This window comes from Lactuca saligna, chromosome 7, assembly GCF_052625555.1.
Source record: "Lactuca saligna cultivar CGN05327 chromosome 7, ASM5262555v1, whole genome shotgun sequence".
Taxonomy (NCBI): Eukaryota; Viridiplantae; Streptophyta; class Magnoliopsida; order Asterales; family Asteraceae; genus Lactuca; species Lactuca saligna.
In genome coordinates, this window is record NC_136423.1 from 60,797,548 (window position 1) to 60,811,897 (window position 14,350).

Sequence of the window (14,350 nt, forward strand, 5' to 3'; positions counted from 1 at the left end):
TCTACAGGCCTCCCAAGGTCCAGATCTGAAGTCCAAATATCTAAATGCACTAAATACACTGAAAGTCCCAATATTAGTTTAAAAAAGCCCTAAACTCCATAACTGTGAGATCTACCCAACAAAATGTGCAAGGTGTGGACTTTTTACCTTTCACAGAAGCTGTTGGATGAAATAGCAATAGATCTAACAACCTATTCTTGTCCCTTGGCTTGAAATCTATCCCTTCTCTTCAAAAGATGCACCGAAGCACTCAATGTTAGCTCAAACACTCTTTCTTAGCTCAATAGCCGATTAGGGTTTCTGTCAGCGACGTTGGGTAGCTGGTGAGCTGGAAATGAGGCTACAAGTTTCCTTAAATAGGTCCCACACCCGGGGATTTAGGGTTTCATCACAGAGCATCTACTCGGTGAGTAGACTCTCTGACTTGTCGAGTAGGTTACTAGTCCCACGTGGCCAACACGACTCTAATCGATGAGTCGGGGCACCAACTCGTCGAGTCACCTAGGAAAGCTTAAAAAAAATAACATATAAAAATGGTATACCTCAGAGTCAGGATGTTACAAAATCCAAGCATGCTTCAAAATTCTACATACCACAAACCATTTATAAACATATAACATAAAAATTAAAAACCAAAAGGGTATTCATCCATCCATTCATTGCTTACTTTACTTCTCTATGGAAAGACTAAAATGAAAAACATCTACAAAAGTAAGTCCACCTTAAGGCACAACAATCTTCTTTTAATATAATTATCTGTAATAAAGAAGCTGACTGAAACATTATAATAAGAATTAACAAACCACTTAATAATAATAAAAACAATACCTGAGCTGGGGTTACTTTTTGCAAACCAAATTTCTAAATCAACATGGATTTAACATCCTCGGCAGCAAGAACCACCATATTCTTAACCTTAAGATACCTGAGTAGCTTCTCAAAGCAGTTGAAGAATAATTGAAGTACCTATGGATTCAATCAATGCATTCATAAGTTTTTTTACATACAAATAGATTAAAACAAACAATTAATGTTGAAAATGTGTAAATAAGCATGTTTACCTTTCCTTGGTTGGTTTCATTAGTATCAACTATTGGAAGCTCTGCAACATTTTCCCCAAATACATGAAACATTCCGGTTGTAACAACTGTTGACCCGCACAATTTACACTTATATTAATTATTATAATTACAACATTGTATATCATATAAAAATAAATAGAAAATCATAAGTGCGAGCATACTGCATTGTCAACATAGCACAATGTACTCGTGTGAAGTCGGAATCGCCCATTATCTGCCTATTGGTTGAAGAAAAAGAAAAGATAAAAAAAATTAGATGCTAAAAAGAAAAGTAAAAAATAAGTAAATTATTATATATTTGCTTACCCATATGCAATTGATGGAATAAAATCACTTCTAGTAATGGAATCAACAATAGGATTGAAGCATTTCTGTTGCAATCAATGAAAACACCAGCATAAGTAAATAAATTGTTATTAATTAATTAATCATTAGAAGCAGTGAAGAATAATAATAACATCAATTGTTTATAGTTTATAGATTATACTCACATGAAAGATACCAATAGCTTGTGAAAACAACACTTTGTTCTCATTAGAAACTTCTTTCCCACGCAAAACAATCCACTTCACATCGGAATAGCTGATTCTGTTCGCATTATAGACCATCGACTTCTCCGTTATTAAACCCATAAGAGAATTAGGGACCTTCACGGGCCCACATGCCACCAATCTCTCAAGAACCAAATTAAGTATTCCACAGTCCACACTATAGAACCAATTGCGAATTGGCAACTCCTGTAACACATGAACAATCAATCATATGTAACCAAGTGAAAAAAGTAGGAAATTTTAATAAATAACTAAATTCAAATTAACACACCTTCAGATCAATCTTCTTATGTTCCCTCGAACGGCTAATATGATATTCCCTCTCACACTGGAAGGTATTAGGGGATAAATCTAACTAACAGAAATGTAAACACAGCATAATTGAATTTTTTTTAAATGACCATTTTCAAACTTGGACCAAAACTGAAGCAAGTAGTATACCATAGGGACCAAATCTGTGATTTTCTTTTCATTCTTACATAAGGTTTATAAAATTTTAAATGTACATATGCCTATTTTGTTAAAAGTTTCATATAGTTAACAACGTTATATCTTTACCAAGTGCAAGGTATTTTAGTGAACAAGAGAAAATTTACAAACTTGGTTCCTATGGTATACTATTTTTTCAGTTGTAGTCCAAAGGCACAATGGTTATTTCAAAAAAGATTAACAGCTAAGCTAATAACTAAGACATTCCAGAGACCAAAATCACATGAAATAGTGATATAAGTGTTGGATTAGCGTCTAAGTCCATAACTATTTCGGTATGTACGTGACCCGATTATGAGCATGGTCCTTTTGGGTTGCCTTCACCATAGAAATATGTAGGACGAAATAAGAGATTAATTAAATATAGGGGATTGGAATTGTAATTATAAGATAATTGCAATTGGGCTATGGATCACCTTGGAATAATAGGTTGGATGAATTCTATGTGGAAGCCCATTAGAAATCGTCCAAGGCATGTTCTAGAAGGGGTCCATCGGCTGGTTAGGGCTTAAGCAGTTAAATTAGGGTTTCCTTGTTTGATAACCCTAATTGCCTAAGTATATAAGGAACCCTTGGGTACCAAAAACATGGATTACACTTCCTTTAGGGTTTCCAGACGTTTTTGAGTGCCTCTTCTCTTCTCATAATCCTTCTTGTTGCTCTTGGTGTTTTTGACTCCATTAGAGGTGCAACACATGAGGCACTAAGCTTTCTGAAGCCAAGGAATTGATTGTTATTACTACATAACAATCAATGTAAGATCTAAACCCTAATTCATATGTTAATTTGATTACTAGTATGCTAGTTCTAGGGTTTGTAAGTCTTGGAAGTTTATTGCATGATCAAAGTAGAAAAACTAGATCCAAGCAATTAGGATTGCATGAACACCAAAGGATTGATGTTATGCTCAAAACCCATCAGTGGTATCAGAGCCAGGTCGTTTTTCTATTGAATAGATGCATAATTGGACTGCCAAAGATCAAAAAAATTGAAAGTTTTGATGTCTAGAGCATGAACTCGACAAGTGCATACTGAACTCGACGAGTTTGGCATTAACTCGACGAGTTTGCTTGTGTGTTGCCGGGATATTCGATTTTTTTAGCAGATTTTGCTAAGGATAATTACCAAAACTCGTTTATATTGCCTAAAATCGATTTTTATGTTTGGAATGTTTATCCTTATCAAAATTAATGGATTTGGTTAAATATGGATAACATTAGATTATTATTAGATAAATATTTGACCTAGTAAGTTTGAATAGTTTCAATTTCTACCCTTTAGATTTTGTAGTTTAAATTTGAACTTAAAAATTCTGTTTTTGAAATTTAAATAGTTAAACCTTAATGTTTTGTAATGTTTCAAAATTTATCCTCAAGTTTTGAAATTTAAATTTTTATTAAAAGGTTAAATTTGAAATATTTAAATTCTAAACCCCAAGTTTGAAATGTTTCAAAACTTGCCCTCGAGTTTTGGAATTTAAAAGTTGATTAAAAGTTTAATTTTGAAATATTAAATTCTAAAACCCCAGTATTATGAAAAAGGTTCAAATTACACCGTCATGGTTTTGTTAAATTAATTAAAGGTTTAATTAAAAGAGAAAGTTAATAAAAACCACCTAATATTTTAAGAGTTTAAAATACACCCTATACTATATATATATATATATATATATATATATATATATATATATATGTAACATTAAAAGTCCAATATTATATATATATATATATATATATATATATATATATATATATATATATGAGTAAAGAGTCAGTCTTACCGTTAGTAGGCCTTATTCACGAATCTGGTCTAGAAGGGGTGTTTAAGGAAATTGCGTATAAAATGGCGATTGAATGTGTATCCACTCTTACCCACCGCATTCTTGACTAGTGGAGGGTCGTTAGCCGAATGGGTAGGATAAGACAGAAACCTTCCATTATAAGTATAATAAAGTACAAAGTAACTACATGCTTTTACAAATTCCCAAATCATAGTTACTTTAGGAAAAACGTGAAATTGTATGCTAATCCATGGAATTACACTTTGTACCCTTATCAATTGTTAGTGGAGCGTGTGTGGTTAACCGACACACTAATTTGGGGGATATATTGGTAGCGAAGGGCGGCTCGATGCTTATCATAGATCAATGGAGCGTGTGTGGCTAACCGACACATTGATTAGGTGATAGTAGCATTAAGTTCACCACGTGATTCGTATGGTTATTCACACCTTATTTGTGATCCTCATTATCCCAGTTACAAATAGAAGGGCATAATCGAGATTAAACATGCTATTGAAAAGTTCAATGAATCTCAAAAGATCTAGGAGTTTCAATTCATTTAAAACTTAAATTTATTTTTTGCTTTTCGTGGTGGAAATTTGTAAATCGACATTTACCTACCTTCAAATATTCTGCAACTAGATTACGACATCCCTCTTCTAGGTTGTAGAGTATTGTGTTGGATCCTAGCTTTGATGTTTTATTTGGGTGTTACATCAAGGATTCTAATCAACTTAATTTGAATTTTCTCCCGTTTTGTATATGTATGAATCTAACAATGGTCTTCCCAAATCCCTTGGAACAAGTTTTCCAAACGAAGATGATATTCCATGATATGATCGAGGAACCAGAGATCATGCTTCACTTCCTCCACCTCCTCCAATTGTTCTTCCTAACCCACAAGTTCAAAGGCTTGAAAAGTTCAAGATCACTTAAGCCCTATTGGCAATTAAGCACAAAGATGGAAAGTCTATGTGGGACACATCTTAGAGATGAAGTCACACATTAACAGGTTGGGTATGTTGGGTGTTGTCATCCCCAAGGAGTTGGCTGTTGACTAGGTTCTTCATTCACTTCCTGAATCATATATTGAGTTCATTAGAGAGTACTATATGATGGATCACGACGTGACCCTCATTGATCTCACCTATTTGCTTACAGCTGCTGAATCAGCAATGATTTGGCGTGCTGGTCAAGTAAATTTGTCTGGTGAATCAAACTCCCAAACTTCAATGGACATGGAAAATGGTGACATTGGAGATCCAAAAAAGGTAAATTCTGAGATAGTTCATTGTGCCATTCCAAAAGAGTCCATTTGCTTTTATTGCTAAGAGAAGGGGCATTGGAGACGATGCTGCCCTGTTTACCTGAGAGATCTAAGAGATGGGAGAGTCAAGATGTATGGCTCTACTTCAGGTAAAATCCATTAACTAACTCTTTTATGTTCCTATTCTAGATTCTTAATACATGATGTGATAAGATTAGATTTTGATGTTTTGTAGGATCGAAGAAAAGAGAGGAAGCTTAAGAGAAGAAGTGAGCTGAATCTAATCGTAAAGAAATGGATTTCGATCGCATTGCTTGAAGATTAGATCCTTGAGCTACTACTTGGAGTTAGCATAGATTGCTAAGAAATATGTAATAACATATTTTTTCAATTGAATTGCATTGTAAGGACAAATTTTTCCGCAATAAAATAAATTTTGATTTTATCTTATTTATTTATCCTTGCAATGGCGTGCATGAAATATTGATATTTGAAGGTTTCTATTATTGGCAATAATGGATTTGATTCTTAATTATGTTATTTGTGGAGATCTCAAGAATTTACCAAATAAGGAGAGTTTCTCATCGCCTAAGTTTCAATTGGACAGAAACTTGGAATCATACAACTTGGTCATGTGATGAATAGGAAACTTTATAATTGGAAATTAAGGAATAATTCATTGACAAAGAGTCAAGTAAAGGACTAGGAGATCGAGTTCACAATGTTGTCCATCAATCAAGTCCACCACAAGAGATAAGATATTCGTCATGATTTACTAAAAGGTTTAGTAAATATGATTATACTTATAAGATTAAGTGTAATTCTGAGTTGATTGAAAGAGTTTCAATGAATGGCAGAATGAATAAAGAAGAATCAAGTAGGTATAAAGATAAAAGTTTCTCTATTCTAAGAAGAAGGGAGAGTACCTTTTATTGTGTTTTATGATAAGTCTTCATGATTAAAAACCATATCTCAATTTTTCCTCTAGGAAAGTCTTAGTACATTTGTATGTCTAAGAAGAGGAATCGAGAATTGTGGGAATGGTTAAATCAAGAAGTCAATAATACTTCGTTCCAATATCGAATCTTAGAGTCATACTCCATGATTGCAAATTGAGTGACAAGTCTTAATTAGGTTTATAACACTCATCAAATGTGGAATTTGGAAAAGTTTTTCTTACTCTTGCACATTTGAAATTGGTAAGTTGTGATGTCTTGGATAAGACAAAGACCGACTAGGACCAATTTGTGAAGTGTTTTGTCTTGATAATAAATGCACTAACTCTTGAATATTTGTTTGTCAAGAAATGTTTCTTGACAAAGCGAATCATATATGTCAAGAGGTCAGTGGGAGTTTTAATGATCTTCAAAAAGTTTCAAGAACAAATCAAGAATAAACCGTATCGATCATCACTAGCACACGACTTGAGGTTTACAACCAATCGTTTCGACATTATTTGGTTTCTGTGTAATTCCAATTGAGTTAATTATGCATGTGAGTTCTATAAGTTCTCATTTGAATGTGTATATACAAAGGGCCTTGATCGATGAAAAGTACATTGATATGTAAGGATAAGTTGCTAAATTACTTGGAAGACATGGTGGGCACTCGTGTTACCATAAGACTAGAAATTAAGAAAGTTCAGTCCATAAGAGTTTGAATTTGTCGCAGACTTAGTTTTGGAAAATTCACATGGATATGAGCACATACACCATAAAATCTAATTGTCATAAGATTCCCTCCTTCATGAAAATGACTGTGAGGAAATGCTTTCACTAAGAGAGATTTTAAGAAGATAGCAATTGTAAAAATTGTATTCTCAAATTCGATTATGGTTACGACATCCCTTTCCATAGTTCGAATTGTGAGATTTGGCAATTAGTCTAACATTTGGGACTTATTGATATAAGTTATTTATTATTTAGACACACATTTGAGCTATCTAAGGCAAAGATGTATAAGTTTAAGAAGCTTAGATAAGGCTTATCGAAGCATCTGGTATTAGAAATATGATCTTCATAAATTCAGTAGGCATTGTTTTCTGGAAGTTCAGCTGTTTTATGAATACATGTCAAAGCTCGTGGGAGCATAAGTGTTATGCTTATATGAGAATAATCATCATGATACTGGGAGCATAAGTGTTATGCTTGTATGATTATTATGGCAAGTATTGCAAGTTAGCAATATTAATTATAGAAAAACAAAGATTCAATTTGCAAAGTTTCATGGGTTGAAAAGTTGTTTTGCTATAATTAAGGGAGAGAATATTATACTTCATCTCAAAATCTAAAGCTTAGATTCAGAAATTTTAATAAATATAGTCAAAGGATACATAGTGTGTTCTTAAATTTCGATTATGATTATGACATCCCTCTTCATAGTTCGAATTGTGAGAACGTGACACATAAAATATTATGACAGAAGACTAATAAAGTATCATATCTTTATATAAGACATTATGCATCGTGTCCCATATGCTTTGGGTATAGGATCGATTGCAAATGCAATAATATTTGACCATTATAAAATGTTCCGAATGTCTAGCGCATTAAGAGGGAAAAAGGACTAGAATCGGTTTTGACTAAAATAATTAAACAACTATCAAAGGACGCTCCAAAGTTCGCTGAGGATTGGTCGCTTGTGAGTAGTTGGATGTATGGTATTGGACGTGCCATATCAACATTATTATGAATAGATAAGATTCTATTAAGAATGAGTTGTCATATGGAAAATATGGAAATGTTTCCATATTGGGAGTTGGAAATTGAGAGACTATGTCTAGATTAGAAAATTTTTACGCAAGAAGGATGTTCTAAGGAATGTACTTTGAATGTGAGACTTCACGTCTATGGAATTGTCTTGTAACAACTTCCGATAGAGTACTTTGTAATTTCATTGGCTAAGTCTTGGTGACTTTTGTGCTATGACTTTGCGAAAGGATCATTGCATAAAATGTTAGAATCTAGCATATTCTAGTAGTGGCAAGAACCTTGTGTTCTAACAATAATAATAAGGATTGGGAATTGTGAAATGAGCATCATTGGAAAAGTTTTTCAATTGATCTATTTCACAAAGTAAGGACCATAGGAAACATAGTGTGCATGCTTTGTGAATGGGATATCTATTGTTGTAATTTGAGTAATAAGTTGATTTTCTGAAACAATAAACGATGAATAATGAGTAATCAATATGGTGTTTAAACAAAATTGTATTATTTACTCCCACAAGTTTGGGGCCATATAGGATTAAGTATTATTGTTGTGCTTTAGTTTTCATGTTTTGACTTCCAGAATAACTAGGTTATTTAAACCTCCATAGTAGATCATAAGTTGGAAGTAGGTATGAAGGAAGACTGTCATGAAGAGTCTGCAGATTGTCTAAAGAGTTTAGACATAGCACAAGTTTGGTGTAGAGTTCATGAGTGCTTTAATAAGATTAAAGTATTGGATTAAACGCACGCTCACAAGAATCACTTCATGGATTTCATCACGAGTGATTGTGAGTCGATAATATTGTATATTCTTGAAACCGAGACGTGTGAGTTGTTATTTGCTGGTCGGTTGCACATTGATGATAAGCAAACTCACCAGTAACTTGGTGTTAAAAAACTTATTATTGTGTGTGATTCGATGAGTGAGTACAAGCGAGCATTTGAGTCAAATTTTATCCATTCCTTTTACCCAAAGTAGGATAAAAGCGATATTTGTGGGCCCCTCAATGAGTTAGTGATGACACCTAAGCGCTTGGCCAAGTCGGGACTAAGTTGATGTGTTCAATTGTAGTTTGTTGTCAGTCGTCATAAATCGGAAGTCAGGAAACAGTATAGAGAGAATTATTCAAATTCATGTCTTGTGTCTATACGATATCTTGAGAATGGAGGAATATATGATCCCTTTTCTAAAGGACACGCGTATCTGATAAGATCAGAGTTGACAGCGGCTTTTCAAAGCTACGATTGCCAATCAGGTTCTGAAGTTATGCAAAATAGTTATTAGACTTATCCAAGTCGGAGACTGATGTATTAGTGTCTAAGTCCATAACTATTTTGGTATCTACATGACCCGATTATGAGCATGGTCCATTTGGGTTGCCTTCACCATAGCAATATGTAGGATGAAATAAGGAGAGAATGGCTTAGTTATGATTTATTAATATATTATAAGAATAATATATTAAAGTAGAAATCATATTGTTTAATTAGAATTAGTCAAGAATTAATTAAGAATTAATTTTGTGGATAAAAGAGATTACTTAAACTTAGGGGCTGGAATTGTAATTATAAAATAATTGCAATTGGGCTATGGATCACCTTGGAATAATAGGTTGGACGAATTCTATGGGGAAGCCCATTAGAAATGTCCAAGGCATGTTCCAGAAGGGGTCCATGGGCTGCTTAGGGCTTAAGAAGTCAAATTAGGGTTTCCTTGTTTGATAACCCTAATTGCCTAACTATATAAGGAACCCTTAGGCACCAAAAACGTGGCTTACACTTCCTTTAGGGTTTCCAGGCGTTTTGGAGTGCCTCTTCTCTTCTCAGAATCATTCTTGTTGCCCTTGGTGTTTGTGACTCCATTAGAGGTGTAACACCTGAGGCACTAAGCTTTCTGAAGCCAAGGAATTGATTGTTATTGCTACATAAAAATCAAGGTAAGATCTAAACCCTAATTCATATGTTAATTTGATTACTAGTATGCTAGATCTAGGGTTTGTAACTCTTGGAAGTTTACTGCATGTTCAAAGTAGAAAAACTAGATCCAAGCAATTAGGGTTGCATGAACGCCATAGGGTTGATGTTATACTCAAAACCCATCAATAAGAACCAAAATTGCAACCTTATACCTTTAGGGACAACAATGAAGATATAGAAAAAAAATATATGATTAATATCCTAAGTGTAGCAACTAGTTATGTGGATTTGAGAGAGAGAGAGAGAGAGAGAGAGAGAGAGAGAGAGAGAGAGTAACACACATGACTAGTCATCAATATGGAAAAAAATGTGGTAGTCTAGTAATGGATTTTGGTACAAAGGGTTTTGCGTTCTTAGGTTGTATTGTAGTATTTGCATTTGCCAAATTTTCCCATTGGGTAAAAGGTTTAATGTATATATCTTGTTCACGTAGGTTGATACCAATGTACTTAACATGTATTCATTCTATGGATTATTTGTTATTTTAGGTTAATACTAAGAAACTTATCATGAATTCATTATAATTTATATTCTTTACCTTTATGGCTTTATCAAGTACCCAAATTCTAATTTTCATTCTAATGAAAACAAAGAGGTGGTAAGATTAATACTTGGAGCTTATAGATACTCATGACATAAATCACCAAAATATAATATCAAGACACTTAAATAATACTAAAATACATGAGAAATATGACCTCACTGACAAAATTACAAGACCAAGAATCCTCTTACTTTGCATTCAAAAGCTTCTCACTTGCAATGTATAATAATACCCTCGACCAACAGAACAAACTGCAAAATTTACAGCGACAATGAAGTCAAGAGGATTACATTAGTATTTACAAGTTATATGATTTATTTATGAAGTGAAAGATAAAATGTCAAAGACTAACCTAGAACCTTCAGTCTTTATATTGAAATATACTTCATATTCAAGGCCAAAGTTTTGCATAACGAAGTGTTCATTAGCAAAAAACATATAAAGTGGCCTAAATGACAACAAAAGTTCACTAGTGGACAAAACTTTAAGGCTTTTAACATGGAAACCAGTCCTATATTGCTAACTTTATCATAAACACTTGACTTGAGATAGATAATATTTGTCTTTATTATGACAATTTTATGGCATGAATGAGTAGGACACCAAATTCGGTTCCGAATTCCTCAAAAAACCTTATAGATTTCAAAGTTATTTATTCCCTAATAATCCCTACAGACTTCAATGTTTCAAATTTCTCAAAACACCCTGCAGAGTTCAAAGTTCCAAATCCCCCCAAAAGCCCTAGAAGTTTCAAATTTCCAAATTACCCAAAACACCTTACTGAATTCAAATTCCCATATCATCCAAAACGCCATGCAGATTTCAAAGTTCCAAATTCGCCAAAACACCATGCAGAGTTTAAAGTTCCAAATCCCCCTGAAAACCTTGCATGCTTCAAACTTCCAAGTTACTCAAAATGTCTTTGCTAAATACAAAATACCAAATTCCCCAAAATACCCTGCAGAGTTCGAAGTTCCGAATCCTCCATTTAGCATCGCAGATTCCAAAGATCCAAACTCCTTGAAAGCCCTGCAGATATCAACTACACAAGTTAAAAAGGAAGATATAGAAAGGTTGGTAGTATATGTACTTTTATTAAACTACGTGATTATAGTAAAAGGTACATATGTCAAAAATGCTCTTTAAGTTATAATCTCTTTTGGGAAATCGATCCAGGTGATGAAGGTCTACTTCTGGAATTACACCAACCACAAGTACAAGTCAATGATCCCCACAGATCAAGAAAAACTCAAAACCCAAAACTAAAATTCAAGTTGATCTTTAATTGTAATTTTATACCTCTTAAATCACATGATTAGAATTAAAGACATTGTACCTTAAAATTTTATTCTCTAAAATACCTACATTATCCTTCGTGGGTTGTGCTTAGCGCAACCTATAAAACATCACTAACATTGTACCTCATTCTCAACCTTTTTTTTTAACAATTGAACACTCATATATATATATATATATATATATATATATATATATATATATATATATATATATATATATATATATATATATATATATATATATATATATATATATATATAGGCTTAGGTGATTCTATAAAAAGTAATTATTGCATTATTATATGCATAAATGTGGGACAATCAAATTCACGTATTTTAAGAAAGTGATTGATATATATATATATATATATATATATATATATATATATATATATATATATATATATATATATATATATTATTGAATTAAATATAATTGAAAATATCATCTTAATTCATTACAAGGGTAATTTAGTCAACTAATATAGATTTAATAAAGGAAATTGCATTTTTTAAGGGATCATAGATCTATTAATTTTAAAAATATGATTTTGCGAATTATAATTCTTTTAATTCGAACATTCTGACAGAATATATTTATGAGTATATTGAAAAATAAAAATATTCTTGAACCATAAATAATAAAAATATTCTTGAACCTATTTCTTGATTATGAATTTAAAAATTTCTTGTAGAATAACATATTCTTGAACTATCAATTGAAGCATAAAAACAAAAAACACATTATTTCTTATAGAATACGGGTAACAATTGTTAAGAATTACATTTATTGTTAAAGAATAAAACTAAAAAACAATCAAAACGGGAAAGAAAACATTAAAATCTAACAACGACTAATACATTCTAAAAGAATAATGTGGTCCGTTTCAATTTTGTGGTCTGTTCTTCAAGCATCAACTTCTTTGATTCCAACAGAATTGGAATTCGTCATTCCATTCCAATAGAATTGGAATTCGTGATTCCATTCCAATAGATTTGGAATCTGACCAATATCATCCATTGAATCATCTACATAAACAGCATTGATACCTTTTCATAATTCAACCTTGTCAAGATCATGCACTGTCCACGTAAATGAAGTGTTAAATCGGGAAAAAAAATTCGAATGAAAAGCAAATTAATTATTTACTATCAAAAGAATCAGAAAAAAGACAAGCCATTGAGATGATCAAACCTTTACAACAAGAACTTACGCTCCTTGAATTGACTCTTCACTTTTACCATAATTTCCATTCGGCTTCTTGAATGCCTTTCAATTTGAGCTTCCACCCATATGAAAGGCTTCACCTGAGTGCTAAGTCGATATGTCATCAGGTCAAATGCTCCATCAGGAGGCACAAATGATATTATTCTGGTGGAACTTAATGGCTTATCCCTTTGTAGTTCGTCCTTGTGCCTCCAATATTTCTTTGATGTTTTTCAAACAAGTGGAGAGGTTTACTGTGAAGGGTTTAACAGCACCTATCTTTTCTAGCTAGAGTTGGACTCTTCTGTTGGGCCAAAAGCCGATAGCTTATGAAAAAGTGTTTGCTGTTAGCTTATACTTTCTTCCTTCTTGCCATTATTTGAACTGATGTTTAAGACTGGTGGATTCAAGTATAGGATTATTTGAGGTACATAAAGATTTGGTGGCAATCCAATATTGATTTCGTGTAGTGCGATGCAAGTGTGCAACAGCCACGATATGAGCAACCATGAAAATGAATTCGATACTTCGAGATTGGAGATGTGACTCATGAAATACAAAATGCTTACTGTTGTTACCTGAGTTAGAGACATGAAACCCCAAGTGCAAATTAGATATCAAAATCTCATATAGAAACAACTCCATAGAAAAAAAAAATGCTCATTGGGGACTTTCATCAAACAGGTAGCATGCATATATTCTATTGACTAGTTTCGAGTAGGAACAAAAGGTGCTTTTACGTACCTGGTTAATGGTGGTGCAAAACGAAAAGCGGCTGGAAGAAAACATTGTTTTCGCCTGATTCTCTTCGCGTATTTGTGAGTGGGTCGTATAGCATAAAACAACCCGCCTGACGGAGGAAGTTGCTGATTTTGGTGATGGAGCGTTGTATATGGAGGAGGTGGTTTAGAGAACAATAGAGTGACAACAGAGAATAGTAGACGGCCGTGAGGCGCCGAAGAGTAGACGCGGTCGAGCAGACGAAATTCACAGACGAGAGGACGGTGACAGAGTTGAAATCTAATTTAGGGTTGCGTAAATACAAACGATTTTATTCCGCTTATTAGTTGCTAAAAAAAAGATTAATGCTGTTATTTATAGTGAAAGATAGAGTGTTTAAAATTTTAAAATTTTAAAATATGAAGTCAATGGTTACCATAATTATAGAAAATTATTTGTGGAAACTAATTATCAAATCACCTTTTTACCCTTATTTATTTATTTAATTATTTATTTATGTTTAAAAATTTTATTGGGCCACGTTTATGCATACAATAACAACAATACTTACTTAAATACATAAATAAGGGTAAATAGGTAATTTGATAATTAGTTTCCACAAATATATATATATATATATATATATATATATATATATATATATATACACACACACACACACATAGAGAGAGAGGGAGAGGACGAGGAGGAGGAGAAGGGTTCAA

The 14,350-nt window shown here is 32.9% G+C and overlaps 1 protein-coding gene and 1 long non-coding RNA gene across 3 annotated transcripts; both read right to left on the reverse strand.

Moving 5' to 3' along the window:
• Positions 1-861: 861 nt before the first annotated feature.
• Positions 862-2,106, reverse strand: LOC145007007 (uncharacterized). The gene is made up of 7 exons (XM_078966013.1): positions 2,035-2,106; positions 1,905-1,988; positions 1,574-1,819; positions 1,389-1,453; positions 1,270-1,300; positions 1,062-1,169; positions 862-966 (listed from the first exon to the last, which is right to left on the reverse strand). Exons 1-7 carry the CDS (start codon positions 2,104-2,106, stop codon positions 862-864), a joined length of 711 nt encoding a protein of 236 aa, XP_078822139.1.
• Positions 2,107-12,417: 10,311 nt separating this feature from the next.
• On the reverse strand, positions 12,418-13,958 carry LOC145004136 (uncharacterized). 2 transcript variants are annotated; one of them, XR_013662285.1, is made up of 3 exons: positions 13,650-13,958; positions 12,894-13,483; positions 12,418-12,781 (listed from the first exon to the last, which is right to left on the reverse strand). It is a non-coding gene; the product is annotated as an uncharacterized LOC145004136 (long non-coding RNA). The 2 variants fall into 2 exon arrangements; XR_013662284.1 differs by having other exon boundaries at positions 12,418-13,483.
• Between the last annotated feature and the right edge of the window lie 392 nt (positions 13,959-14,350).